This window comes from Camelina sativa, chromosome 14 (assembly GCF_030686135.1).
Source record: "Camelina sativa cultivar CO46 ecotype springtype chromosome 14, ASM3068613v1".
Taxonomy (NCBI): Eukaryota; Viridiplantae; Streptophyta; class Magnoliopsida; order Brassicales; family Brassicaceae; genus Camelina; species Camelina sativa.
This window is the reverse complement of record NC_141893.1, coordinates 13960519-13985949: the sequence shown is the minus strand read 5'-3', so window position 1 is coordinate 13985949 and position 25431 is coordinate 13960519. Positions and strand designations below refer to the sequence as shown.

Sequence of the window (25431 nt, the reverse complement as noted above, 5' to 3'; positions counted from 1 at the left end):
GATGTATCATTTTTGGACGGCAGAGCTAGCGGCTGTCTACAAATATACGAATTCCTTACACTAATTTATTTCCAATTTTTTCGATGAACTTAAAACAAAAGTTTGATTCCAACGTAGATTAAACATGTATATAAACATCATAATCGTGTTTTCTTTTCTTGACGGACAGCTACCATGTTTTTAACCTTGATATATATATAAAATCATAGAAACAACAATGTTTTTTTTAAAATCCGATTCCAATAGTAAATCAGTTTATTTTCTGGTTCACAAAATTGAATCAATTCAAAGTTTTTTAATTACAAAAATCAATCACATCAACCATTTTTTTTTTTATCACCATTCTGCTCACTTTCTTTAAGTGGCAATGTGGCATAGTAGAGTTCATCAAAATCTAAGATAATCACAAACAATATATATATACAACTAAAATGTACATAAGAAAATTCAATTGATATTTTCAAAGACAATTTGTTTAATAAGTAATGCAAGCTCAGATTTTTATGAATTTTACCAGGTTTTAAAGTTAGCAGATTGTAGTACTGAATCTAGTCCGGATCAAATCGGGTCATTAGGTTTACCGATACGACCACAGATCCGCATTAGACCGTCCGAGGTTATGGTTAACCTTCGTCAGCAAAATCACAACATCTGGATCATCGTAAATTTGATAATTAACCACTTCACTTCATCAGAAATAAAAGCTGACTCGGAAACCTAAAAAATAAAGAAAAGCCCACTAGCTCAATAATATGGGTTACATTGGGCCGAGATAGACGAGCTCATTGACTATACGTTCTTCCCTGTAAATGTAATCTCCATTATTTTCCCATTTTAGTGAATCATCAAATAAGTCGCAAGTACAGAGATGATAATGAAGAAAGTTGCAAAAATAATATATATCACAAATCACAGTGTTATGATGCAGCCAAATATGGGGCCTGAAAATGCTCATCACACACCTTTCATGTTCCACTTTACGTACTCAAATACATCAAATGTTCCATAAGAAACCCTACTATTTAGTGAAGAAACCAAAAGTCTGAGTAGAAGCATTCGGCAATAAAAACAAAGTGATTTATCTATTATGGCGTTAAGAGAGATGATAATAGATGAGAGTGATGACATAGAGAGCTACAGTGACCAGTCTCTTTGTCTAGATAAAGCCAAGGAGCTTCTTGCTCTCATCAAGCTACCCACGGGATTGTTGCCACTCAAGGATATGACAGAAGTTGGGTACAACAAAACGAAAGGGTTTGTGTGGATGAGGATGAAAAACAAGATTGATCATACATTCCGTGCAATAGGTCGCAGGGTATTATATGACACGGAGATAACTGCGTTTGTTGAGGACGGTCGTATGAGGAGGCTTACCGGAGTCAAAAGCAAGGAGCTCATGATCTGGGTTCCTGTGAATGATATCTTCATCAGAGAGAAAGATCCTGAGAAGATCACCTTTGCTAATTCCACCGGCCTATCACGAACATTTAAAGTTTCAGCATTCCAATGTGAGGGTTGATAATATCAGAAGAAAAGGGGAGCAACCAATATAGAACAAAACTTGTTCCATATTTAATAAGAGAGAGTGTAATTAAATATCATAAAGATAAGTCCTCTCTTACAGTAAATTGCTTATGATCGTAAGACTAAATGAACAAGTTAAGATCATGCCTTGATGTATAAACCGTTATTAGAATCGATTCACTGGTTAAATATGGCGGAAGATGTGTGTTATGTTCTCTATCTATAAGCCAATACATTATTTTACATAAAAAAAGGAAAGACACGCTAAACCTTAAACAATCAGATGGATTAAAAAAACAACAGGAACGATTGACTATATATCTGGACTACAAACAAATTGAGATGCAAAAATTATATATAAAGAAAGAGATGTTAACTTCAAAGTTTAAACAGCGTGCACATCCTAGGATTCTAGCTAAAGTAAAAAACATCTGCTAAGTGAAATCTATCAACTTAACCAAACAAGACTTAATGCATAAGCTAGGATTCTAGCTAAAGTAAAAAACATGGAAATCTGCTAAGAGAAATCTATCAACTTAACCAAACAAGACATAATGCATAAGCATCTTTTCCTAAGTTTTTCACATAACCTACGTCAGAAAATACTCACCTCTGGGAAATGTCTATGAAGTGAGACAATGTTTCGCTGAGTAAGGAAGCCAAATCCATAATCAGGGCCTCTCTTGAGAAGAAGGGGATCAAAAAAAGAAACTGCCCGCTAAAGCTCTCAGTCTCTCTGGTGTATCAAGATCCTTGTACCAAAACCACAAAAAATGGAGGCAATTGTATATAATTATGTTGGTGAGTCTAATGTCTCCAACCCATCATCTGCTTCTCTTTTACTTCCATCCTTTGATCTCCAAGCACCAAGAGTCTTGAAATCCCACACAACCTCTGAGATTTCATCCTGAGGCAAGGTTAGACCTTCGCGTTTTATTGACCTATGCAACTCACAGAAGAATTTAGGGTCTTGTAGCCTGATGTACTCCTGCAAAAGTTGCTCATGATTTGGGATCCAATTCCTAGGGAATGGAGTATAATCACATGACGGAATCAGAGACATGCGGGAGAATTGAACTCCTTCTATAGCATCGACAAGTCCCATCCTCAGAAGATCAGAGTATTCAGGTGCAGAATTATTACTACTCTCACTTAAAGGATGGCTAAAATCCCGTGAGGCAATGCTGTACACTTTGGCACGAGATTTAAGTCTATACCTTGCAGCGTATAGTTTAGCCAAAGAGCTTCTTATTACATAAGCACAGAACCCAACAGCCTTCTTGCGATTGTCAGCATATTTATACCAATCAGCCATTGTTTCAAGAAACTTATTCATCTGAGAGTTACTATGAGACTGGCTTGAATAAAGCATTGGGTTACACGGTAAAGGCTCAGGATCTTTATCACCTTTAACAAACGCAAGCCGTCTAAACTGGCGGATACATTGTTCTAAACTAGCAGACACAGATAGCAACGTTCCCACACCCTTTTTGCTCACAATGCTGCCTCCACTTCCTGTGTAACGGAGGGTAGGGTATATAACTCTTCGGCAAATTATGTGGTCAAGAAACTGAATACCCCTGCTTATATGTTCAATCTCTAACTTTGAATTATCCAATCTCAAACCGAAAACCTTATCACAAAACTCAATGATTTCCTTCCGAATCTTTACTGCCTCCTCTCTAGGCCCTCTAACGCCAATCAAAAAATGGCCCCCATACCTAATATAATCCATTTTCCTAGTTTTCTCCTTCCCACTTGACGGAACAAACTCCGGCCAGGCTGGGTTATGACAGCCATCTTCAATAGACTCCTTCCATATTGAATCGTCTTTACAAGGTCTAAAATACTCAACTATCTTCGTTTCCATAAAGCGATCCAGCTCATTAAGACATACATTAGCAAGCAAAGGACTCAATATGCCACAGTAGCCATAAGAAGGCACTTTTGCAGCTTCCTTAGGAGCAAAACTGTAGAAAGTCCTCAGCCAATAAGGATCCGGTTTAGGCTCATCATCACTCAAAATCTTCTTCTTCTTCTTGTTTCTCTTTTCACGTTCGATCCTCCTTTTCGTCCCCAACCCATTATCATTACCATTTCTCTCGACAACTCGCTTTAACACTCTCTTATCAGACAATCTCAAAGAAGATTCAATCAAGCCGAGAAATTTCCTATCCTTGACAACCTTTTGCATACAATTCATCACTACTTCTACATCCACATGATCCAACAGTTCACTAACATCACCCTTCATGAACCACACGTACCCAGCAAAATTACTTCTGATAGTTCTAATCACAGTATGTGGATTTCTACCTGGTCTAAACCCATGGCACTTACTCGAAAACCTAGCTTCAAAGAAAGGCTCAAGAACCATCAACAAAACCTCATGAACCACCCGATCTTGAAAAATCGGTTCTTCCGACTCGATCATCCTCTTCACCTTCCCTTTCGACATACCCTCTACACCATTCGTCGAGAATTTATCACTAGGAGTCATCACGTGCTGATTCATCTTATCGTTCCACCGGAACTTGCCACCGGAACGAGTGACGGCGCTCTGGAGGGAGAGAAGCGAGCGGAGAGCGTTGGCGTGAATGGCATTGCGCGGCGGGAATGTTCCGGTTATGTGAGCACAAGTGCGTTGATATGCTAAGACCCATAAGTCGAATTTGGAGAGAAACCCAGTGAGGTTCGAGAAAGTAGCAGAAGGAAGAGACGAGAATGATTTGACCCAAAGGGAGAGACAGATATCGACGGGATCTTGCTTGAGTAGCGAATACAGATCTTGCGTCGAAGCAGGTTCCGGTGATTCGGCTTTGCGACGGTTTGGGGAGATTGAAAGAGAAGAGATTGGTTTGGGGGAAAAGTTGCAGTGAAAGTGTTCGACGATATTCCTCACCGAAGTTAAAGAATACGTCAGTCTTCTCATTCTCTTGTATACTCTGGGCTGAGTATAGAGGGCAACGCGTGAATTTTAAGTAAATAAATTGTTCCCAGTTTAGCCCCTAAATTTTGTTATTACTACGAATCAAGCACTTAGGTTTTGAAAACGAACTAATACACCTCTACACAAGCGTAAGAGTTAATTGATACGGTGTTTGGAAGAAAGAAGAAATTGGAAGCTAGTGTTATTGTTGCCTTGTTGGGTCGGTCAATGCTTGTAAAGAAGCTGCCGTAAGATATCAGAAAAGACTTCTCTCTGCGTTGGCTTCGAACACTTTTTTTTTTTTTTTTTTCCTTGAGCTGTGAAGAGATATAGCATATCTGATCCCGACGAAACCTCATCTTATTCTTAGGGTCATTGCCTCCCGTTTAGATCGGCGGCAGAAAGATTCCGAATTTCTAAGTCAATTCTACGAGGATCTGAACAATGTCGAAATCTCTACCATATTCAGTGAAAGATATTCATTACGACAATGCCAAGTTCAGACATCGATCTCCTTTAAAGGTTAGATCTTGATCTCTTCTGTGATATGGGTTCTGTCCAAGTTTTTTTTCTTTCTTTTTGATTAATACATGTTTTAGATGGATTTTGATGTCACTAGTACTTTGCTTCTGGTTCGTCTCTTGGCTTTTACATGAATTGCTTTTGTGTCGAAATTGGCCTGGGGATTGGGGAATACCAAAGTACCTGATACCATAGAAGAATTTAGCTTAGCTCTAGTATAAAGTCTCTACCTTTAGATAAAAGTATTAGGCTTCTTGGTGTGATACTCCTGAAATAAAGTTAATAAGGGAGCAATAAAAAGGTGTGCTTAGAAGCAGTAAATGCTATGAATTTAGTAATGGGATGGCATGAAAGGTTCTCGTTGTATGTGTTTATGAAAATTTGAACTAGTTTCTCTCTCTGTTGCTTGTCTTTTGACATTTGCAGTGTCTCCTTTGTTTTGGTTTCTAGGTTCTTTCTCAAAGCTTGCTTACGCTTAACACAAAACGCAACTGCGCAAGCTGTAGCACAGGGATGTTCCTAATATTGATATTGGTCTTTGGACTAGTATGTCTAATGCTGATGAGTAAGAGTCCAAATGATTCTGCTCTGAATGAAAAAGGAAAGGTCACTTTTGTTGGGGGACTTAGGCTAGGGAGACTTTTGAGGAAACCACCTAGGCTTCCACCTCGATTATCACCTGATGAAGGACAATTAAGAGGTAGTTCTACTAATGGCTCTACCATTTCAATTTCCGACCCAAAATGGGCAGCCAGACAGCAAAGTGTCAAGGATGCTTTTGACCATGCATGGTCTGGCTATAGAAAGTACGCCATGGGTTATGACGAGCTTATGCCTATTAGCCAGAAAGGTGTGGATGGCTTAGGGGGACTGGGTGCCACTGTGGTGGATGCTCTTGACACAGCCATGATAATGGGTCTTGACAATATTGTTTCTGAAGCAGGATCTTGGGTTGAGACTCATCTCTTAGAGAGAATCAGTCAGAAGGGTCAAGTTAATTTGTTTGAAACTACAATACGTGTCATGGGTGGGCTTCTAAGTGCATACCATCTGAGTGGAGGAGAGCAGGGTACGATGAACATAACCCATAATGGACCTAAACCAGCTATCTATCTAAATATTGCTAAGGATTTGGCTGACCGTCTACTTACGGCTTTTACCTCTAGTCCTACTCCAGTTCCCTTTTGCGATGTCATATTACATGAATCGACCGCTCATCCAGCTCCAGGAGGAGCGAGCAGTACAGCTGAAGCTGCCTCTGTACAGCTTGAATTTAATTACCTCAGTGCTATTTCTGGTGATCCAAAGTATAGTACAGAGGCCATGAAGGTCTTAGCTCATATCAAAACTCTTCCAAAGACGGAAGGTCTTGTTCCAATCTACATCAGGTAATTAGTTTTTGTTCTTTCAACTATAAATACCATGATTAGTGATAATGGTTTCCTTGCTTTCATGGGCTCTTTTGATCTGACATGTTGTTTCTACTTGGTGCAGCCCTCAAACAGGTGAATTTGTTGGTGAGAAAATCAGGTTGGGATCACGTGGTGATAGCTACTATGAGTATTTAATCAAGGTGTGGCTTCAACAAGGAGCCAAGTTCAACAGTAATTTCACATATTTGCATGATATGTACATCGAGGCAATGAAAGGAGTCAGACATTTACTTGTGCGTAATTCAATTCCAAAAGGTCTCGTCTTTGTAGGGGAGTTACCTTATGGATCTAAGGGAGAGTTCAGTCCAAAAATGGACCATCTTGTAAGTGTCACTAACTACATTGTATTACACTGTTGTCATTCGCTAAGAGATTTCACGACGTTTGTTCTTCGTGACTTTTGATTCATTCAATTGTTTTTCTTTTTCTCTAGGTATGCTTCTTGCCTGGTACTCTTGCTCTCGGTGCTACCAAGGGGCTCACAAAGGAACAAGCCCTGAAGGAAAATCTTTTATCCTTTGAGGACCTAGAAAACTTGAAACTTGCAGAAGATTTAGCGAAAACATGCTTTGAGATGTATGAAGTAACTGCCACTGGCCTTGCTCCAGAAATTGCTTACTTTCACACAAATGTAAGTTTTGCTTGTACCTTTTTTCCAAAACAATAACATTTGCTTTTTGCACGTCAGCCTTGGTCACTTAGTTTGAATTTTGTTTATTCTTGGATTCTAATAAGCAGGAGTATTCTGAGGACGGTCTTGAAGGTGGGAATAAGAGTTCAATGTATGCAAATGATATAATTATAAAGCACGCTGATCGACATAATCTACTGCGTCCTGAAACTGTTGAATCACTCTTTGTCCTCTATCGTATCACAAAAGATACAAAGTATGAAAACTATTCATCCGATTTTCTCTCATTATCTGAGTTCTTGGGGATTATTCTACTCGTAAAGCTAACACATTTCTAAAATTTGCAGATACCGAGATCAAGGTTGGCAAATCTTTGAAGCATTTGAAAAGTACACAAAGGTGAAATCAGGTGGGTATACATCATTGGATGATGTAACAGAAGTGCCGCCTCATAGGAGAGATAAGATGGAGACATTTTTCCTTGGTGAAACATTGAAATACTTATACTTGCTTTTTGGAGATGACTCGGTGATACCATTGGATAAGTTTGTTTTCAACACTGAAGCTCATCCATTGCCAATAAGAAACACCTAAAGATTAGTTTTGAAGACTGGTCCAGACAATACACACACACATACACAAACTGAAAAGAGGGTATGGAGGAAGTGATGTATAGTACAGTGCCAATTGGAGAAGAGATTGGATCGTTGAGGAAAGAAAGTTTAAACTTTCTATGTAAGATAAGTTTCAGCAGCCAAATTATATATAACTTAGCTGGAAAGTTTTTGATTGTAGTAGTAGGTTTCTTAAGACTAATACTCTATTTTCTTTGAGCTCCCACTTGCCAAATTGTAATCAGATAGCATGGAGATTAATTTTTTAGTGCTTTTAATACGTTTCATTTGGTCCTTTTAGCTTCTTTCAAATCTGACAAGTGTGAGATTATTTGGTCCTTTTAAGTTTTAACTCTTCGTAACCCTGCAAGGTGTTCCATAGAACCATAATCGATTTGAAATATATATAGAGACCAGATTAGGTGTGCACACAAAATAAAATTTTGTAAATCTCCAAATTCATAACTTGAGAAAGGGCGACAAGATCCTTTATAAGTTACACATTCAAGTTTAGTTGTCAAAAAAAAAGATTAGAGACACAAGAAGACATCAATAACCACAGAACTGAAACCACAAGAACCCTTAGTAACTGGATATGACACCATCGACACAAGGCCGAGCACAAGGGAAGGGGGTTCAACAAAAGTGGTAGCAATTGCCAAGCTCAATCAAGCCTTCGCTTTTCCTGCCTGGATTGACTGTAGCCTTTGTTGTAACTTCATTATCTGCAAAAATTTCGATTCCATGAATTGAAACCATAGGATCATTATCACCACTTTAAGGTTTAAACCAAGAAAATTAAAGAAACAAGTTTCATTTCCATGGGTAATCTTATTCTATCAAAATAGCAAATTCTCAGATGTCGCCAAGGCCACTCAACAAAACAGAAGAGAGAACTTCAGGTATCTACCAAAGTAACTTTTCAGAGCTTAGTAAAGTGAGCATCAATGTTTGGACTAGCAGTGCCTAGCATAACTGGTTTAATGCCCCAATATTAAAGTATATAATGCATGAGAGAGGTAGATGTCTTACCGCTTCTCTCTTGTTGTTTTGTTTTTCTTCCATATCTTGAAGAATTGCATCAAGCCGTTTCCTGCAAAGGATATTAACAATATTCTTGAGGTCATGACCCTATAGCTCAAAACACTTGATCAACTTTCCTCATAGTTGCTATATAGCGATAAGAGCCAACATATATTTCTACACAAAATGCTCTACCCGGCTTATCCAGATTCTCACAGGTTTACTCGTTCAAAAAGAGACAGGATGATTTTCACTTCCTATATTAGCTACTAATATTATAATCTTTACCCTAATTAGATAACTTACTAACAGCAATCACTCACTATCACCCCTAGGATGAAAGGTTCTTTTATTCTTCAACTAGTTTTGCTTCAATCACAGGAAAAAAGAAAGAAACTCACAATTCAGCAGAGATGTACTCAATTCGTTTACGGACATTAGCATTAGCTTCAGCCAAATCCTGCTTCACTAGCACCGGACCAATCAATTTGTAAACGTTTGCATCTTCTTCCAGCAAATCCAACTCCTGTATACACACAACACACCACAAAGGATCAAAGCTGGAAGTATACAGTATGATGAAGCCAAACAATGCAATCAAACAACCCCTCTTTCGAATCCATAAAATCAGAAATTTCCACCATTTTAAGTAGCCACAAAACCTAGAGAAAACAGTTATATATACCTTAAGGACGAGCTCGTTCTCACCGAGTTGGATCGTATACTTCTTCCTCAGCTGGTGATTCTTCGCGATATCTGAAATATGAATGAACACGATAAAGTAGGGTTTCCCGCCTCCAGGGAAGAAAAAAGAATTCACATAGATTAAGGTGAAAAAGAATATCAGAAGCTTGCCTTTTTGAATTTTGCCGAGATCATTGGCCTTGTTTTCTAGGTCTCTCTGCAAATCTCGAACAGCCGTCGATGAACTCATCCTCGTCGTCTTCTTCTTCTTCTGCCTCACTCCGGTGGTTTTATTGAAAAGAGGACTCTCGCAGTCGCAGATCCACCAAAAGAACAACAAAACGCCGTTAAAGTCACCGTGTTTTAGTAAAGGCCGAAGCCCGTTCGAATTAACTTGGACTTTTATCGGCCCAATATGTCTTTTTTTTTTTTTTTTAATTTTCAAATCGCATGAAAAGTCCTGAGCTTAAAACAATATCTTTACGTGGTAAAACTCTAAACTTTGAAATTTTCATAATTTGGATTCGAGATCTACAAATGTGGAACAATGAGTTTACAGAAGCTCATTATTTTCAATGGACTGTAAGACTTCAAAATCAAGTAGCCAGAAGGACTTGCAAAAGCCAACCTTGATCAATGATCAGGATCAAACTTTTTTTTGTATCATTTTTACTTTCCTCATATGATAACAAAAATTATACATGCTGACTATTGTAACAATCAATTATCAAGTCAATATAATCGATGTTAAAAAAAAAAAAAAAAAAAAATCATTTTAAAACCGTAATACATTTTTTTTTTGTCAAAGAAACAGTAACATACATACTTACTTTGGATCATATTTATAACCCCCTAATGAGACCATAATCATAAAAATGGTAAAAAAAAACTCTAGCGGTTAAACGCGAATATAAATAAGCTGAAGTTATCTAATAAGCTAACCAAATATTTTCTTAGCCTTTCTGTAAACGATGAATCTGTTTTATACCAATATTGATTACTAAAATTGCTATTTTCATAAAACAAAAGTTGGCTAATGTTTCAATATCATGATAGCTTATCGAGACAAATTTTAGTAGAAAGTTCACAAACAAAAAAATGTGAAAAAACAATTCGGACACTTTAGGATGTCATTTATATAGAATTAGCTCTCCATTTTGTTTGTTTGTCAGCGAATAGAATTAGTTCAAATCTTCTAAATACCTTCAAAATCAATTACTAATAATTCACTCCACAACCTAAAAGTAATACAGTTTTATAAAAAAAAACACACACACAATTCTTTAATTTTCCTGCCTTTTGTACCTCAATCTAAAATAGTGAAAAGGTGAAGATTATTAAAGAGACATTATTTTTTGTTTGTGTCTAACTAATAATTCTCTCCATGACCTAAAAAGAAATAGAGTTGGATCGAAAGTGTAAAAAAGCAGTCACTTTAATCTCACCTCTAACACACAGATCCAATAAGGGGGAAAAAAAGAGAGCATAGGTATAAAAATTTATTCCATCGTGACTAATCTGATTATGACAACTAAATATGATTTGAATCTTTGATTAAACTAGCAATGAAAGGAGTGAAGGAAAGAAACATTTCTTACCCTATTCTTTACTTTATTTTTTGTTATGCGTGCATGGAGAATCGTTTCCGCATTACAATTCACTTTCTTTATGAGGTTTGGGTGAATGGCAACTATATGCTCCACTGCACTGAGATTCCACGAACCAGCAGCAACGTGAAGAATTGAGTTTCCTTGACGGTCTAATGAACCTGGGACTAGCTCTCCCTCCCGTATCAACCTATCCAAGGAACACCAAGTAATGCACAAAACACTTCAGGTTTCATTGGAAAAGTCTAATAGACATCATCCAGAAGCGTCGACAAGTCAATATCTTCAAAATCTAGGAGAAGAGGGGAGTAACCGGATGAACTATGGCGAAAAAAGCTGACGAGAAAACCCCATGTGGAGTCGAACAACTGATCCATGCTCGAAGAATCTGAAAGGAAAAAATAAAAATATGATCAAACTAAATCCTCGAAAATGAGTGCAAATTAGTCAGCATACCAAAAAAAACAAATTGAAGCAATTTTATAGCCAATTGACTGAATTGAGAGAAACCCAAAGTGTTCCAAGTCTACTTTCACTCTTTTTGTTATGGTTGTTCTTGTTGTTGTTGTTTACAGGAGAAAACAAAGATAGCAACGCGAAGAGGAGTGAACGATCGAGAAATCGTCAGGAGACGAAGAGACTTTATATAAAAGATAGACCTTGGACTGAAACTTAGGACTTTATATAAAAATAAAAGAGTGATCATGCACTGTACAATGACATGTTAAACTAGGTTATATCTCGCGAATTGTGATATATATATAATAAATTATGTTAATTTATTTAATAATCATAAAAAGCAAAAAAAAATCTATATCTAAATGTCTTTAGGAAATTTACATTTTTTAAAAAATATACAAATTCATAATATATAACTAATTTAAATATAACCACACATACATATCTCTTGATTTTTTTTGTTTTTTTATTATTTAACTTTGATAATATTTTTCATTAGTTTCTCTGAGGATTTGAGGTTAAAAAATTGATAAAATGAAATTTAACTATGATATTCAAATATTAATTTAAGTTGTTCATATAAGCTAACACATAACCTAAAGTATTATATGAGAGAAACAAATTATTCTCTATAAAGTCATATGAAGTGCAAGCAAAACTTTAAAGTACAATTCCTAAAGATTAATTTTACTTTTAAGTCTCTTTTTTATATTGCCCTCCTTTTAATTTATATTGCCCTCCTTTTAATTTATATTGCTAGATTTAGTTGTAATTGTTTCATCTTTGTAGTAAAAGCTAAATAGAAAATATAATATTATATTGTTTTTCTATAGAGAAATCCTTTTGAAGTACATATTTGAATTATATAGCTTAATGATCTTTATGTAATTATATTTTTAATCAGAAACTAAATATAATGATGAGTATTCTTAAAAAATGTATTACAATTTTGTTAGATGTAAGAGAGAGTTAAGAAAAATTGATTTGATATTTCATAGTTATATTACAAAAATTTTCTTTCCTTAGAAGTTAGAACATTACATATTTTTAAGAATCAAATAAATATATATTTATATATATATATATATATATGAATATGTAATAATCTAACATCTAAAGTAAAGAAAGAAGTACATAAAAGCAAGAAGAGATAAAATGGAGAACAATGTAAAATATATTATTAAACTCTTACAATATTATCTTCATTGAGTTTTCAACCAATGCAAGAACATTAAAAACAAAAAAACAAAGAAAATATTTAGGATTTGAGATATGATGGAGGAAGATGTGAGAATGATTATTTATAGGATAAGAAGTAATGGAAGTTACATTTCTCAAAAATTAAATTAAAAAAGTTATAATTATAATTGCTAGGGTATTTAACTGAAAGTGAATGGAGAAAACAAATAGTCAATTCACAATTTATGTAATTTCAGTTACAATTCAGTACTAAAGTATATATTTAAAGTATGAATAATGCATATGATTAAACATGTTGTATTTTAGGTTTAATTAAAAATAACTATTATATGTTTAAGAAAATAAATACCAAATAGACCAGTAAGGAGAGAGTAATTGAAATTAGAAAATATTATATAATATAAAAATATAATTTTCATTGAGTTTTCAACCAATGCAAGAACATTTAAAACAAAAAAAAATAATTAGGATTTGAGATATGATGGAGGAGGATGTGAGAATGATTATTTATAGGATAAGAGTGATGGAAGTTACATTTCTCAAAAATTAAATTAGAGGAGTTATAATTATAATTGCTAGGGTACTAAACTGAAAGTGAATAGAGAAAACAAATAGTCAATTCACAATTTATGTATTTTCTGTTACAATTTAGTACTAAACTGTATATTTAAAGTATGAATTAATGTATATGATTAAATATGTTGTATTTTAGGTTTAATTAAAAAGAAAATATTATAGGTTTAAGAATATAAACACCAAATGTACCAGTAAGGAGAGAGTAACTGAAATTAGAAAATATTATATAATATAAAATATAAAATAATTAGGTAAGAAAATATTAAAAAGAGACCACAAAATAAATTTAAAAGAAAACTACATGACAATATGTCACATGTCACAAACAAATTAAATATGAAAATAAATTATATACTTTTAAATTAGATGATAATAATAAAAAATAGAAGAGTGTGTTTCTCATATTTTTAAATTAGAAAGATGAAACAAAAAAGGGGAAAAATGCCAAAAAAAATACATGACTTATTTAATATCTGCCAAAAAAAAACACAAACTTTTTTCTTTGCCAGAAAAATACTTACACTATTTTAGAGGTGATAAAAAAATACATGAAATATCTCGATTTTCCAATTTCCCACATATCATTGTTACAATTTTTAACGACGTTAACGTAATATTTTTACAAACGAAATATTGATAAGATTTCCGTTTTGGTCAAAAAACACCATGAAAACAGAGTTGAGATTTGTTAGGGTTTCTAGCGGTAATTGAACAGATAAAAGGGGAGGGTGGAGAAGAGAGAGGTGAGAAAGAGGAGAAGACGGAACTGTGAGATTCTGTCGATTTTGCTTTGGGAAGTCGAGATATTTCTGTGGCTCATTAACCATTTACTGCCTATTAATAATTAGCTTAAACATGAGAGAAAAAAAACCAAAAGATTCAGATGTGCCATATGGCAGATAGATAGAGCTTCTTTAGAGGGTGTAAGCCTATTTTATTATATTAGATACACAATTAATGATGCTCAACCTGAGTTAACAATTTTTTTTTATTTGGAAAAATTCTCAAAAAAAAACACAAACTATTTAATATTTGCCAGGAAAAAACATAATTTTTTTCCTTGTAAGAAAAATACACAATTATTTTTTAGTTGACAAAAAATACACAAACTATTATCTTTTTCCAATTTCTTTTTGTCTCTCTTACCATCGTTAACGACATTGTGATAGCGTTATTATTTTTGAAAAAAAATCAGAAAACAACACAAACTATTTATTTTTTCCTGAAAAATAAATGAACTTTTTTCTTTGCATGAAAAATACATAATTTCCTATTTCTTATTTTTCTATTAACAATATTAAAAATCAAAATTCATAATTTTCTCTACTCTCATTGAAATTCTAACCTTTAAAATTTTCGTCATTGGATTCGAGATATACAAATCTGGAGCAATTAGTTTGCAGAAGCTCGTTTTCAATGGACTCTAAGACTTCACAATCAAGTACTAGCATAGGGACTTCAAACTTGCAAAAGCCAACCTTGATCAGGATCAAAATTTAATATCATTTTTACTTTCCTCATATGATAACAAACATTATCCATGTTGACTATTTTAACATTTTCAATTATTAAGTCAATCTAATCGATGTTCAAAAAAAAAATCATTTTTGAACTGTAACATATATACTTACTTCGGATCATAACCCGTATAATTTATAATTTACAACCTCCTAATGAGACCATAATCATAAAAATGGTAAAAAAAATTCGTAGCGGTTAACCGTGAAAATAATTAAGCTTGTAGATGGTTAAAAAACGCAAAATGGAGAACCGCTGGTTCCCTGTTGGTCGTGCTTCCGCCCTGAGTCCCAAGCCTCCCACCGCTGGTGGTAGTCCGCCCCCACCTTCCCCACCACCCGTTCCCCCTGACCCTCCAGACCATTCACCCTCTTGTACCCTCTCCAACTTCCCTCCATTGTCCTCTTCTCTTGCTTCGAGCCACAAGTCGAAACTTCTCTCGCCTACTGCTAATCCTCAAAGGCCGGCTTCGAAAGTTTCCTCTGCACTGGGAGCGTCCTCTGCCTCCCAAATCACTACCGATGTTGTGATGCAACCGGTTGAAGACTCAATTGCTAATCTGCCTCGATCTAACCCTAGATCTGATGCTAATGTTCAAACTCAACACACTGCTCCCAACCAAATTACTGAGAATGAGAAATTCACTGTCCTCACCCCCAAATCCACATCCCCTTTACTCACAAACAAAGCTACTACTCGCCCCACTGCTACACCCCAACAAACCACACCCACCCCCTCCAACCAACCCCCAAACCCACCTGTGCCACACAATGCTGCTCCCCCTGAACAACCTCTACCTCGAACTGGTACCCCTTCGCCTGAATCAGGGCTGCCCCAAATCCCTACTGTCGCCACTCAGTCGGGCGCCTCAACACTTGTTGACAAACTCCGCAGAACAGCTGACAAGAAACTTAAGCGATTGACCCCAGTGTCTTACACAGCTACTGGTCGTCCCACTACCCACATCCCTGAGTCGGTTTTCCTGAAAGGAGCAGAGGCCCATAAGGATTTCATCATCTGTGTCTTCAATGGTAGACCCCCTCTATTTCACCAAATCCAAAGTGTTCTAAACCATATGTGGGGAAAAGGGCGCCGGCTTGAAATCCATGTGAATCATCTGTCCAATTCGGTTTTAGTCAGAATACCTAATGAGTTCATCAGGGAAAAGGTTCTAGAGAAAGGCATTTGGTATATTGGTGACTCCATGTTCCACACTGCTCCTTGGGCCCCTCATTACTCCTTTGCTACTCCACCGTTAGACTACATTCCTCTTTGGATCCACTTGCATGACGTCCCCTTGGACCTGAGAACAATAGAGGGCATAAGCATTGTAGCTGGGTTAGTGGGAGAACCAAAAGAGACGGATGACTTTACCATCAATCTAGTCAGCCTCAAAGTGTCCCATGCCAAAGTCGTGGTCGACCTTACTAAAAAATTACCTGATGTTGTTGAATACACTAGGGATAATGGTGAAGTCGTAGAAGTTGCCATCACTTATCCTTGGCTTCCTCCCTCGTGTTCTCATTGCCATGAAATAGGACACACTGCTAAGAACTGTCTTCAACTACCTCCCCCACCTTGTGCTCCGCCTACAACTAAAGCTAACTCTATCCGACTAGAGAAGCGGGTGACGACGGATGCTTCCACTTCACCAGTTAAAGCAGCTCCTACTAATGCTTCCTCCTCTATGCGCACAAAGGATAATACACGCAAGAATAAAATTACTGGCAAGAACAACAGCCGTGCCACTGAGGGTGCCCCCCCCCCTCCAACTCCTTTGCTCCCCTGTCGTTGGACCCAACTACTGTTCCCATCCCGGAACCAACTACAGCCCCTGCTGCTACTCAAACCTCCATCCCAACACCTATAGGTCCAAACCTTCTTCCCTCTTTGCCCTCTTCGCCCCAAGCTCCCATACAAACCAAACCCTTAGTTGCTCCGAGCATGTTGCCAGCAAAAGCACCAAACCCATCTCTTAACCTCCCTATGATTATTGGCCTCCCTGCAATCACTACACCCTCCGGACTCCCTTACCCCTTCTCTCCTCCACCAGATAAACAACCACCTCAATCCCTGAAGCGCTCTCGTTCTCACCCGTCCCTTATTAGCCCTACGCATTCCCCCCCTCTTTTACCCCCAGCCACCAACCCTCTTTTGTCCACTAACCCTCTTTTGTCCTCAGCCACTAACCCCCATACCATCTCTATTCCCCCTATGACTAAGCTACCGTTGGAAACATCACATCCATCAGGTGTGCCTCGTACTTGTAATTAATGAATACTAAACACTTTTTTTTGGAATATCTGAGGTTTAAATGATCCGGATAAGCATAAGCCTTTTAGTAGTTGGCTTCGGAGTTACCAGCCGCTTTTTGGAGCTATTTTGGAAACACATGTAAAAGAACTTAATCTGAACCGAGTAATGACATCGGTTTGCCCTGGATGGAACTATACTACGAACCACTCGTCTGATGAGGATGGTCGTATCATCGTTATCTGGAAGGACCCTGCGTTGGTAAGAGTGTTGCATCAGTCAAGACAATCCTTAACTTGTGAAGTCAATATTGCCAATAAACTTCAGTTTGTCTATACATCGGTCTATGCTTCAAATTTAAGGGAAGAAAGAACTAACCTCTGGGTTGAGCTCTTACGTATTCAGCAGTCTTTCTCTCTTGACACCTGTCCTTGGATTGTTGGAGGAGACTTCAACCAGATCATTCATCACAATGAGCATTCTTCTCCCTCAGTCAACAGCCTGTCCCCACCAATGTCGGAGCTGAAAGACTGCCTGTCTCAAATGGACCTATTTGACCTTCGTTTCCAAGGCCCTCTTTTTTCTTGGAGCAACAACCAGCCCTCTAACCCCATTGCCAAGAAGCTTGACCGTGTCCTTGTCAACAACCACTGGATCACCCTCTTTCCAGATAGCGTTGTTACTTTCCTTCCCCCTCTACCATCAGACCATTGCCCAAGCCTAGTTGACCTCGTGTATCAACTCCCCAAAGCAGGCACCCGCCCTTTCAAGTTCTTTAACTACCTCACTAAACACCCTAACTTCCTCCAGCAGGTACATGAAGCTTGGACTCAGGCAGGAAGCTTTGCTCTCAATCTTACTGATCTCTGCTGGAAGCAAAAGACCATTAAGGGAGACCTAAAAACCATAAATCGAGAGAATTTTTCAAAAAGACAAGAGCGAGTGAGTGAAACTAACCGTTTGTTACAAGATGTGCAGGTACAAGCCTTAAATCAACCATCACAACAAACTTTCCAGCTTGAAAAGGACCTCCACGACAAATGGACGTTTCTGAGGGACATTGAGGAAAGTTACTTCAAGCAGAAATCACGAGTGAATTGGCTCAAGGAGGGAGATCTCAATACCTCTTACTTCCAAAAAATTTGTCAGGCTAGAGCAAGTTACAACACCATCCGGCCTTTCCTCCTGGAATCTGGTGACTTATTACTGGATCCATGTGAAATGAGCGACCACGCCATAGCTCACTTTACTTCAATCCTGTCGCCAAACCACTCTGTTTCACGTCCGCTCTGGTCTTCCCAGGAATGGTTACAATCATTAAACCCTTACCGCTGTTCTAGCGCCCACTCTCAAATGATGATATCCATTCCCACTCTTGAGGAGATAGCAAAGGTGATGATGAAGATCAATCCGAACAAAGCCCTGGGTCCCGATGGTCTCTCTTCCGGCTTTTACACATCCACCTGGGGAATCCTAGGCCCTGAAGTCACTGCAGCAGTCACCAACTTTTTCACACTTCCTTCTTGCCGGCTACCACAAACGCAGCTATCCTGACACTAGTCCCTAAACACCCTGGTGCTTCCAAGATTGTGGATTACCGTCCCATCTCCTGCCTCAACACGCTCTACAAAGTGATATCCAAGTTGCTAGTGGCCAGACTCAAACCTATCCTCCCTGATCTGATACTCCCTAACCAAACAGCATTTGTGCAGGACAGGCTTCTGCTGGAGAACACCATTTTAGCAGCTGAACTAGTCAATGGATATCATAAGGCTGCAGGTCCCAAGCGCCTAGTAATCAAGGTAGACATCGCCAAGGCTTTTGACACCATCTCATGGGACTTCCTGTTCAACTGTCTCAAGGGGATCTCTCTCCCTGACCAATACTTACGGTGGCTTCAAGCATGCGTCTGTACCACAAACTTCACCATCGGGTATAACAGAATGGTTCATGGCTACTTTAAGGGTAAGCGTGGACTCCGGCAAGGGGATCCATTGTCTCCTTACCTGTTTGTCATAACAATGAACACCTTATCATTAATGCTGAACAAGGCAGCGGAGGAGGGAAAGTTTAAATACCATCATAATTGTGACCAGGCAAAGCTAACTCACCTTTGTTTCGCTGATGATCTTCTTATCTTCTCTGATGGCTCGCTCTCCTCGGTCCAAAATATCCTGCAGGTCCTTAAGGAGTTTGAGAACAGATCTGGTCTGGCCATTAGCCTCCACAAAACTTCCTTCTTTGCAGGCGGGCTACCTGAGCTAGAGATTGACACCATTAAACTCTCAACGGGTCTAACTCATGGCTGCTTACCAGTGCGCTACCTTGGAGTCCCTCTCTGCACCAAAAAATTGACACTACAAGACTGTGAGCCCCTTTTGCAGCAAGTGAAAGGAAAAATCAATAATTGGTGTTCTAAGCACTTATCTTTTGCAGGACGCCTGTTATTGATCAACACGGTTATTGCAGGACTATCTAACTTCTGGTGCTCCTCTTTCGTACTCCCCAAGAAGTGCATCTCCAAAATCCACTCTCTCTACAGTGCTTATCTCTGGAAAGGCTGTGCCGAGGGACATCACACTGCTCGTGTTGCCTGGGATACTGTCACCAAACCAAAAGACCAAGGAGGCCTAGGGATACGGGATCTTTTCTTCTGGAACAGAGCTTGCTCCATCAAGTTAATCTGGCTTCTTTTCTTCCGATCAGGGTCAATGTGGGTTGCGTGGTTCAAACTCTATTTCCTCAAGGGTCCGGTGAACAAGTTCTGGACACTGAAGAAGCACCAAAACTACTCATGGATGGCGAATAAGCTACTCAAGTTCAGGGATGATGTTTATAGCTGGATAAAGTTAAGGGTGGGCAATGGTGTTACCTGTCGATTCTGGTCTGATAACTGGTCTCCATATGGGAAACTCTCTGACTATCTGTGCTCGGGAAGGGACACACGACTGGGGATCCCATCAACTGCAACACTCCAACAGCTCTTCCTTCGTGTTCAATGGTTGCTCCCTCATGCACGGACTGATAATCAGGTTTCTCTCCTAACCCACCTTACAACACTTACCTTAACAGATGAAGAGGATCGATTTGAATGGGAAGTAGAAGGCAAGGTGTATACACGATACTCAACTGGGCTGGTTTATGGTCTCCTTCGGTCTGCTTCCCCTCTTGTACCATGGGCTAAAGCAGTCTGGTTCGCCGACGGGATCCCGAAGCACAAGTTCCACACTTGGCTACTCACCTTAAACCGTTGTCCTACTCGCGATCGTCTCCTGGGATGGGGACTACAAACAGACCCACTTTGCCTTCTATGCAACGCTTCACCTGAAAGCAGGGACCACCTGTTCTTCAACTGCACCTACGCCTTCGCTATCTGGACTCAAATCGCCACTAGATGCCGATGCCAACCCTACCCTTCCTGGGATACGACACTGGAACGCATGCAATCTTTAAGGGGACCGAAAGCTTTGACTCGTCTAACGCTATTAGCCTGGCAGTGTACATTGTATCTTCTTTGGGAGGAACGCAATCGTCGCCTACATCATCGTCAATTCCGATCAATTGACGCCCTGCTCCGACAGGTGGACTCTATCATACGTAACAAGATTACAAACATTAGGGAATCAAACCCTTCTTTATCATCGTCGATGTTCGATCTCTGGTTCTCAAGTTAAGACGTCGTACACCCTACGACGTTTCACTATTCCATCGGCTACAAACCCTATCTCTAGGTTCTTACTAAGTTCTTTTGACTATTGTGTTGTATTATTGGGCTCGCCTTTTACTAGGCTCCCTAATCTAAACTCTAAAGCGCTGTTGTAACATTTTATTTCTCTTTTGCATTTAAATAGAAAACCTCTTTCAAAAAAAAAATAATAATAATTAAGCTACAGTTATCTAAGATTTTCTTAGCCTTGTGTAAACGATGAATCTGCTTTATATAAAAGAAAAGTTTGCTAGTGTTTCAATATTATGATAGCTTTTCGAGACAAATTTAATACTAGAAAGTTCACAAAAAAAAAGAATGTGAAGAAACAATTCAGACACTTTAATTTAGGATGTCATTTAGATAGAATTAGCTCAAATCTTTTTGTTTTGTTTGTCAGCAAATAGAATTAGTTCAAATCTTTTAGATACCTTAAAAATCTATTACTAACAATTCACTCCACAGCCTAAAAGAAATACAGTTTTTACATTGTCAACAAAAAAAACTAAATTGTCAAAAAAAAAAAAAATACAGTTTTACCAAAGAAACACACACACAACTCTTTACTTTTCCTGCCTTTTTGTACCTCAATCTAAAATAGTGAAAAGCTGAAGATTATTAAAGAGAAATTTTGTTGTTGTCAAACTAATAATTCACTCCATGACCTTAAAGAAATAGAGTTGGATCAAAAGTAAAAAAGCAGCCGCTTTAATCTCACCTCTAACACACAGATCTAATAAGGGGAAAGGAAAAAAATATAGCATAGGTATAAAATTTATTCCATCGTGGCTAATCTAATTATGACAATTAAATATGTTTTGATTAACTTAGCAATGAAACGAGTGAAGTAGTCCTGGGCATTCAGGTATTCGGTTCGGTTTCGGATATATCCATTCGGTTCCGGTTAGTTTGGATATAAAGGTTTAGTATCCATTCGGTTAATTTACTATTTCAGTTCGGGTTCGGTTCGGTTTCGGTTATTTTTGGTTCGGTTCCGGATATCCGAAATGGTATAATATAAATTTTTAAAATATTATTTAAATAAAATTTGATTATATTTTAACAAATATATCTAAAAACTTCCTGATATTTGATTTATTTCAAATATTTTGGCCATGTTGCATACTCCAGTTTGTAGAGGTCTCAGGTTCGATTCTCGGCTAAAACATAATTTTAGTACGTGTTCGGTTTGATTCGGATAACCGAATGGATATCGGTTCGGTTCGGTTAATAACCGATATCCATGAATAATTAAAACACTATCCAATCGGTTATTGTCCACTATCCATACCCGAACTGGAACCAAAATTTTAGTTCGGTTTCGATTCGGTCCATTCGGTTCAGTTTATTTGCCCATGACTAGAGTGAAAGAAAGAAACATTTCTTACCCTATTCTTTTACTTTATTTTTTATTTTTTGTTATGCTTGCATGGAGTTTTGTCTAAATATCTGTAAACCGCTTTAAATATAGTGGAAAATTAAATGTGAAATTATAAAATAATTGGAAAAAAGAGGAAAAAATAAAGAGAGACAAGGAGTGCGGAATCTTGGATAAAAGGACACTACCCTTCCCTGTCTTTGCTCGCTGCCCGAAAAGAACATACAGAAAAAACACTTTCACATTTCACACTTACAGAGAGAGAGAAGAGAGCAGTAGGTAGTAGTAAGGAAAAAGAAGGAGAGAGATAATGGCTATGAACTCCATATCTGGGTGCAGATTGGGTTCCATTTTCATGTTTTTGTTTAGTCTCTCCATCGCCGTCTTAGTCGCCATCGCCGAAGACAAGGCTCCGCTTGTCGAAGATGGTACGCTTTTCCCTGACTCCTTCTTTGTGATTTTTTTTTTCTTGAATCCTCAATGCCATCTATAAACCTTGGCTTATTAAGATTCGATTTTTTGAATCTCTTTCGTTCTGTTCCAAGAACAGAGGACGAAAAGAGATTTACTTTCATATTATTGATTTTTGGAAGAAAAAAAACTTATAATCAACACTGAGTTATATAACATTTTGTCTGGATTTAGAGAGTTTAGGTTTTAGGGGATTTCCCCCAATTTACTTTACTGTTCTGTTGCTTAGCTTTAGAATCTTAGATGCTTCTTTACTAATTAAGATTAGGAGTCAAATAGTTAGAACTTACGGTTAGTAGTATAAGCTGTACACAAGTTTCAGTCTATGTAGAAGATAAACAATGCTAATCAAACCAGTAAAATATTTGATTTAGCTATAAGTTCTCGTAATTAGAGGTAATTTGTCAAATTCAATTTAATGCGCCACAATAGAAAAGAATGTAAGCTTCTGGGGTTTATTTGTCAATTAAGTATAAAGTATGTTATTCGTGCTTTCGGCGGCGGCAAAATTAGAAAGGAAGCCCTGAGCTCAGCTTACATACAAGTTACAACTCCATTTACAGTTTAAACAAGCATGGTAGCAACTATTTTATTTTCTCTATGTTAATTTTTACCTTTTAAGATCTTAATAGTCAAAAATAAAAATAATTCAGGTAGAAGGATTCCCGCCAAATAAAAGGGTGATTTTGGGGTCTTATTAGTCTTACCGTCGTAGACTCGTAGTATTATAAAAACGACAAAGAGTACATGATAAAACGACATACAAGTGTCTGAAAACTTCTTTGTTTTTTCAACGTCTTTCAATTTTCAACACGCTTTCTTTTTTTTTCTTCTTTCCACCGAAAATACATTTGTCTCTACTTCCCCCCTATTGTAAGGGGCATTTGTAAGGTGTAAATTGGGACTGTAGAAGTGTAGACATAAACTTCTATTAAGTAATAGTCAAAATTATGGTCCCAGTCGAGTTTAGCTAGTAGAAGGTATGGTCCATATATATAAGACGTTACCCGCGTGTCTCCTACTTATTTTTGTTTATTTTTCTTCATGTTATCAAGTAAAATTAAAGTGTTATGTCGAATCAACAACTTATATGTTTGTTTGAGACAAGACAAAGAAATGTCTCTTTTCACACAGCTAGCCTTCTAACAAAACTAACGTGATATTTTGGCGTTTCCTATCCAAAAAAATCCTATGTAATTTTTTTTTTTAACTACAGGTTTGGTGATAAACGGTGACTTCGAAACATCACCGTCAAATGGATTCCCAGACGACGGAGTAACCGACGGACTATCCCAGATTCCGGGCTGGAAATTAAACGGCACGGTGGAGCTAATTAATTCCGGTCAAAAACAAGGAGGAATGATCCTGATCGTCCCACAAGGCAGACACGCCGTCCGATTAGGCAACGACGCAGAGATCAGCCAAGATCTAACGGTTGAGAAAGGTTTCGTCTACTCTGTCACGTTCAGCGCTGCCCGCACGTGCGCTCAACTCGAGTCAATTAATGTGTCGGTAGCGTCTGTGAACGCAGACGCGGACGATATGGGCGCGTCGCGTAACGTGGATTTGCAAACGCTTTATAACGTGCAGGGTTGGGATCCTTACGCGTGGGCGTTTGAAGCTGAAGAGGATCACGTACGTTTGGTTTTTAAGAATCCTGGTTTGGAAGATGACCCCACTTGTGGTCCTATCATCGATGACATTGCTATTAAGAAGCTCTTTACTCCTGATAAACCCAAAGGTTACAACATCAACAACCCTGAGTTTCTCTATTTTTCCATTTTCGACCCCAAAGTTCTGAAATATGCTAATTTGATAATGATTTTTCAATTACATTTTGTAGATAACGCGGTGATCAATGGAGATTTTGAAGAAGGTCCATGGATGTTCAGGAACACGTCCCTTGGTGTACTGCTACCGACAAACCTCGACGAAGAGATATCTTCTCTTCCGGGTTGGACTGTTGAATCGAACCGGGCGGTCCGGTTTGTAGACTCGGATCACTTCTCAGTTCCGGGTGGTAAACGAGCCGTGGAGCTTCTCTCGGGCAAAGAAGGCATTATTTCTCAACTGGTCGAGACCAAGGCTGATAAGCCGTACTTATTGTCATTCTCGCTCGGCCACGCTGGTGATAAATGCAAGGAACCGTTGGCTATAATGGCTTTCGCAGGTGATCAGGCGCAGAACTATCATTACATGGCGCAAGCGAACTCGAGTTTCGAAAAGGTTGGTTTGAATTTCACGGCAAAGGCTGATCGAACCAGAGTTGCGTTCTATAGTGTTTATTACAATACGAGGACTGATGATATGAGCTCCTTGTGTGGACCCGTGATTGATGACGTTAGAGTTTGGTTCTCCGGGTCGAAGAGAGTCGGAGCTGGGTTCGGATTCTGGGTTTCGGTTTTATTTCTTCTGGCTATCGGTTTGTTTTAGTAGTATAATTCGATGATATTTAGCTGTTCCGGTTTTATTCTAGTGTACCAAGAAAACGGTATTGCAAAAACCAAGAATTCTGTATGGTTTTATTTATCCATTAAGGTTAAAGCAATTTCGAATGTATTTTTATCGTTTTAATGCAAAATCATGTTCGATCGAATGTATAATGAAAAATTGTCCGACGTCAATTTGAAACCGAACACATTTCGGTTTGGTTTGGTAAAAATAAATAGGTTTCTATAAATTTGTCCACTCCTATTAAACGGCGTCGGTGCGTTCAAAGGCTCCCTTAAGTACTCGAATCAGAATTTTATTGTTCCATTGCTTCTTTCTCGGCCGCCGGCCTCTCCGATTTCCGTATGCAATTCTTTATTACTCTTTTCTCCATTATTTGTTTCCTTGTTTTCATTAGATTTTGGGGTTGGATCTATGATGTAGTCTAATAGATATTAGCGTTGGGGTTTAAT

The 25431-nt window shown here is 38.0% G+C and overlaps 5 protein-coding genes and 1 pseudogene across 6 annotated transcripts; 4 read left to right on the top strand and 2 right to left on the bottom strand.

Annotated features, from left to right (window-relative positions):
* Positions 1–872: 872 nt before the first annotated feature.
* Positions 873–4604, bottom strand: LOC109128603 (nuclear intron maturase 1, mitochondrial pseudogene; annotated as a pseudogene). Its single transcript, XR_015580003.1, has 2 exons — positions 2135–4604; positions 873–1474 (listed from the first exon to the last, which is right to left on the bottom strand). The product of XR_015580003.1 is annotated as a nuclear intron maturase 1, mitochondrial pseudogene (transcript).
* LOC147928189 (uncharacterized) lies at positions 1088–1715 on the top strand. The gene has a single exon (XM_087484369.1). The coding sequence runs from the start codon at positions 1088–1090 to the stop codon at positions 1517–1519; it is 432 nt and encodes a 143-aa protein (XP_087340495.1). The 3' UTR covers positions 1520–1715.
* Positions 4605–4615: 11 nt separating the features above from the next.
* On the top strand, positions 4616–7948 carry LOC104741591 (mannosyl-oligosaccharide 1,2-alpha-mannosidase MNS3). The gene is made up of 6 exons (XM_010462477.3): positions 4616–4975; positions 5426–6363; positions 6470–6731; positions 6842–7039; positions 7147–7295; positions 7387–7948. Exons 1-6 carry the CDS (start codon positions 4898–4900, stop codon positions 7631–7633), a joined length of 1872 nt encoding a protein of 623 aa, XP_010460779.2. The 5' UTR covers positions 4616–4897; the 3' UTR covers positions 7634–7948.
* Positions 7949–8094: 146 nt separating this feature from the next.
* Positions 8095–10130, bottom strand: LOC104741590 (prefoldin subunit 6). Its single transcript, XM_010462476.3, has 5 exons — positions 9532–10130; positions 9362–9432; positions 9078–9202; positions 8686–8746; positions 8095–8378 (listed from the first exon to the last, which is right to left on the bottom strand). The coding sequence occupies exons 1-5, from the start codon at positions 9608–9610 to the stop codon at positions 8322–8324; spliced, it is 393 nt and encodes a 130-aa protein (XP_010460778.1). The 5' UTR covers positions 9611–10130; the 3' UTR covers positions 8095–8321.
* A 4834-nt stretch (positions 10131–14964) lies between these two features.
* On the top strand, positions 14965–18527 carry LOC147928188 (uncharacterized). Its single transcript, XM_087486046.1, has 3 exons — positions 14965–16474; positions 16552–16986; positions 17029–18527. Exons 1-3 carry the CDS (start codon positions 14965–14967, stop codon positions 18525–18527), a joined length of 3444 nt encoding a protein of 1147 aa, XP_087342172.1.
* Positions 18528–22190: 3663 nt separating this feature from the next.
* LOC104741589 (protein BIIDXI) lies at positions 22191–25087 on the top strand. Its single transcript, XM_010462475.3, has 3 exons — positions 22191–22485; positions 23745–24269; positions 24372–25087. The coding sequence occupies exons 1-3, from the start codon at positions 22368–22370 to the stop codon at positions 24959–24961; spliced, it is 1233 nt and encodes a 410-aa protein (XP_010460777.2). The 5' UTR covers positions 22191–22367; the 3' UTR covers positions 24962–25087.
* Positions 25088–25431: the final 344 nt, after the last annotated feature.

Coding starts and splice junctions, on each gene's coding strand:
- LOC104741590 (XM_010462476.3), bottom strand. CDS start 9,610: ATGAGTTCATCGACGGCTGTTCGAGATTTGCAGAGAGACCTAGAAAAC. Junction 9,433..9,531: donor TCTCGGCAAAATTCAAAAAG/GCAAGCTTCTGA, acceptor TTCATATTTCAG/ATATCGCGAAGAATCACCAG. Junction 8,379..8,685: donor AAAACAACAAGAGAGAAGCG/GTAAGACATCTA, acceptor AAATTTTTGCAG/ATAATGAAGTTACAACAAAG.
- LOC147928189 (XM_087484369.1), top strand. CDS start 1,088: ATGGCGTTAAGAGAGATGATAATAGATGAGAGTGATGACATAGAGAGC.
- LOC147928188 (XM_087486046.1), top strand. CDS start 14,965: ATGGAGAACCGCTGGTTCCCTGTTGGTCGTGCTTCCGCCCTGAGTCCC. Junction 16,475..16,551: donor CAACAGCCGTGCCACTGAGG/GTGCCCCCCCCC, acceptor AACCAACTACAG/CCCCTGCTGCTACTCAAACC. Junction 16,987..17,028: donor ATCAGGTGTGCCTCGTACTT/GTAATTAATGAA, acceptor GGAATATCTGAG/GTTTAAATGATCCGGATAAG.
- LOC104741589 (XM_010462475.3), top strand. CDS start 22,368: ATGGCTATGAACTCCATATCTGGGTGCAGATTGGGTTCCATTTTCATG. Junction 22,486..23,744: donor GGCTCCGCTTGTCGAAGATG/GTACGCTTTTCC, acceptor TTTTAACTACAG/GTTTGGTGATAAACGGTGAC. Junction 24,270..24,371: donor TACTCCTGATAAACCCAAAG/GTTACAACATCA, acceptor TACATTTTGTAG/ATAACGCGGTGATCAATGGA.
- LOC104741591 (XM_010462477.3), top strand. CDS start 4,898: ATGTCGAAATCTCTACCATATTCAGTGAAAGATATTCATTACGACAAT. Junction 6,364..6,469: donor CTTGTTCCAATCTACATCAG/GTAATTAGTTTT, acceptor TACTTGGTGCAG/CCCTCAAACAGGTGAATTTG. Junction 7,040..7,146: donor TTGCTTACTTTCACACAAAT/GTAAGTTTTGCT, acceptor TCTAATAAGCAG/GAGTATTCTGAGGACGGTCT.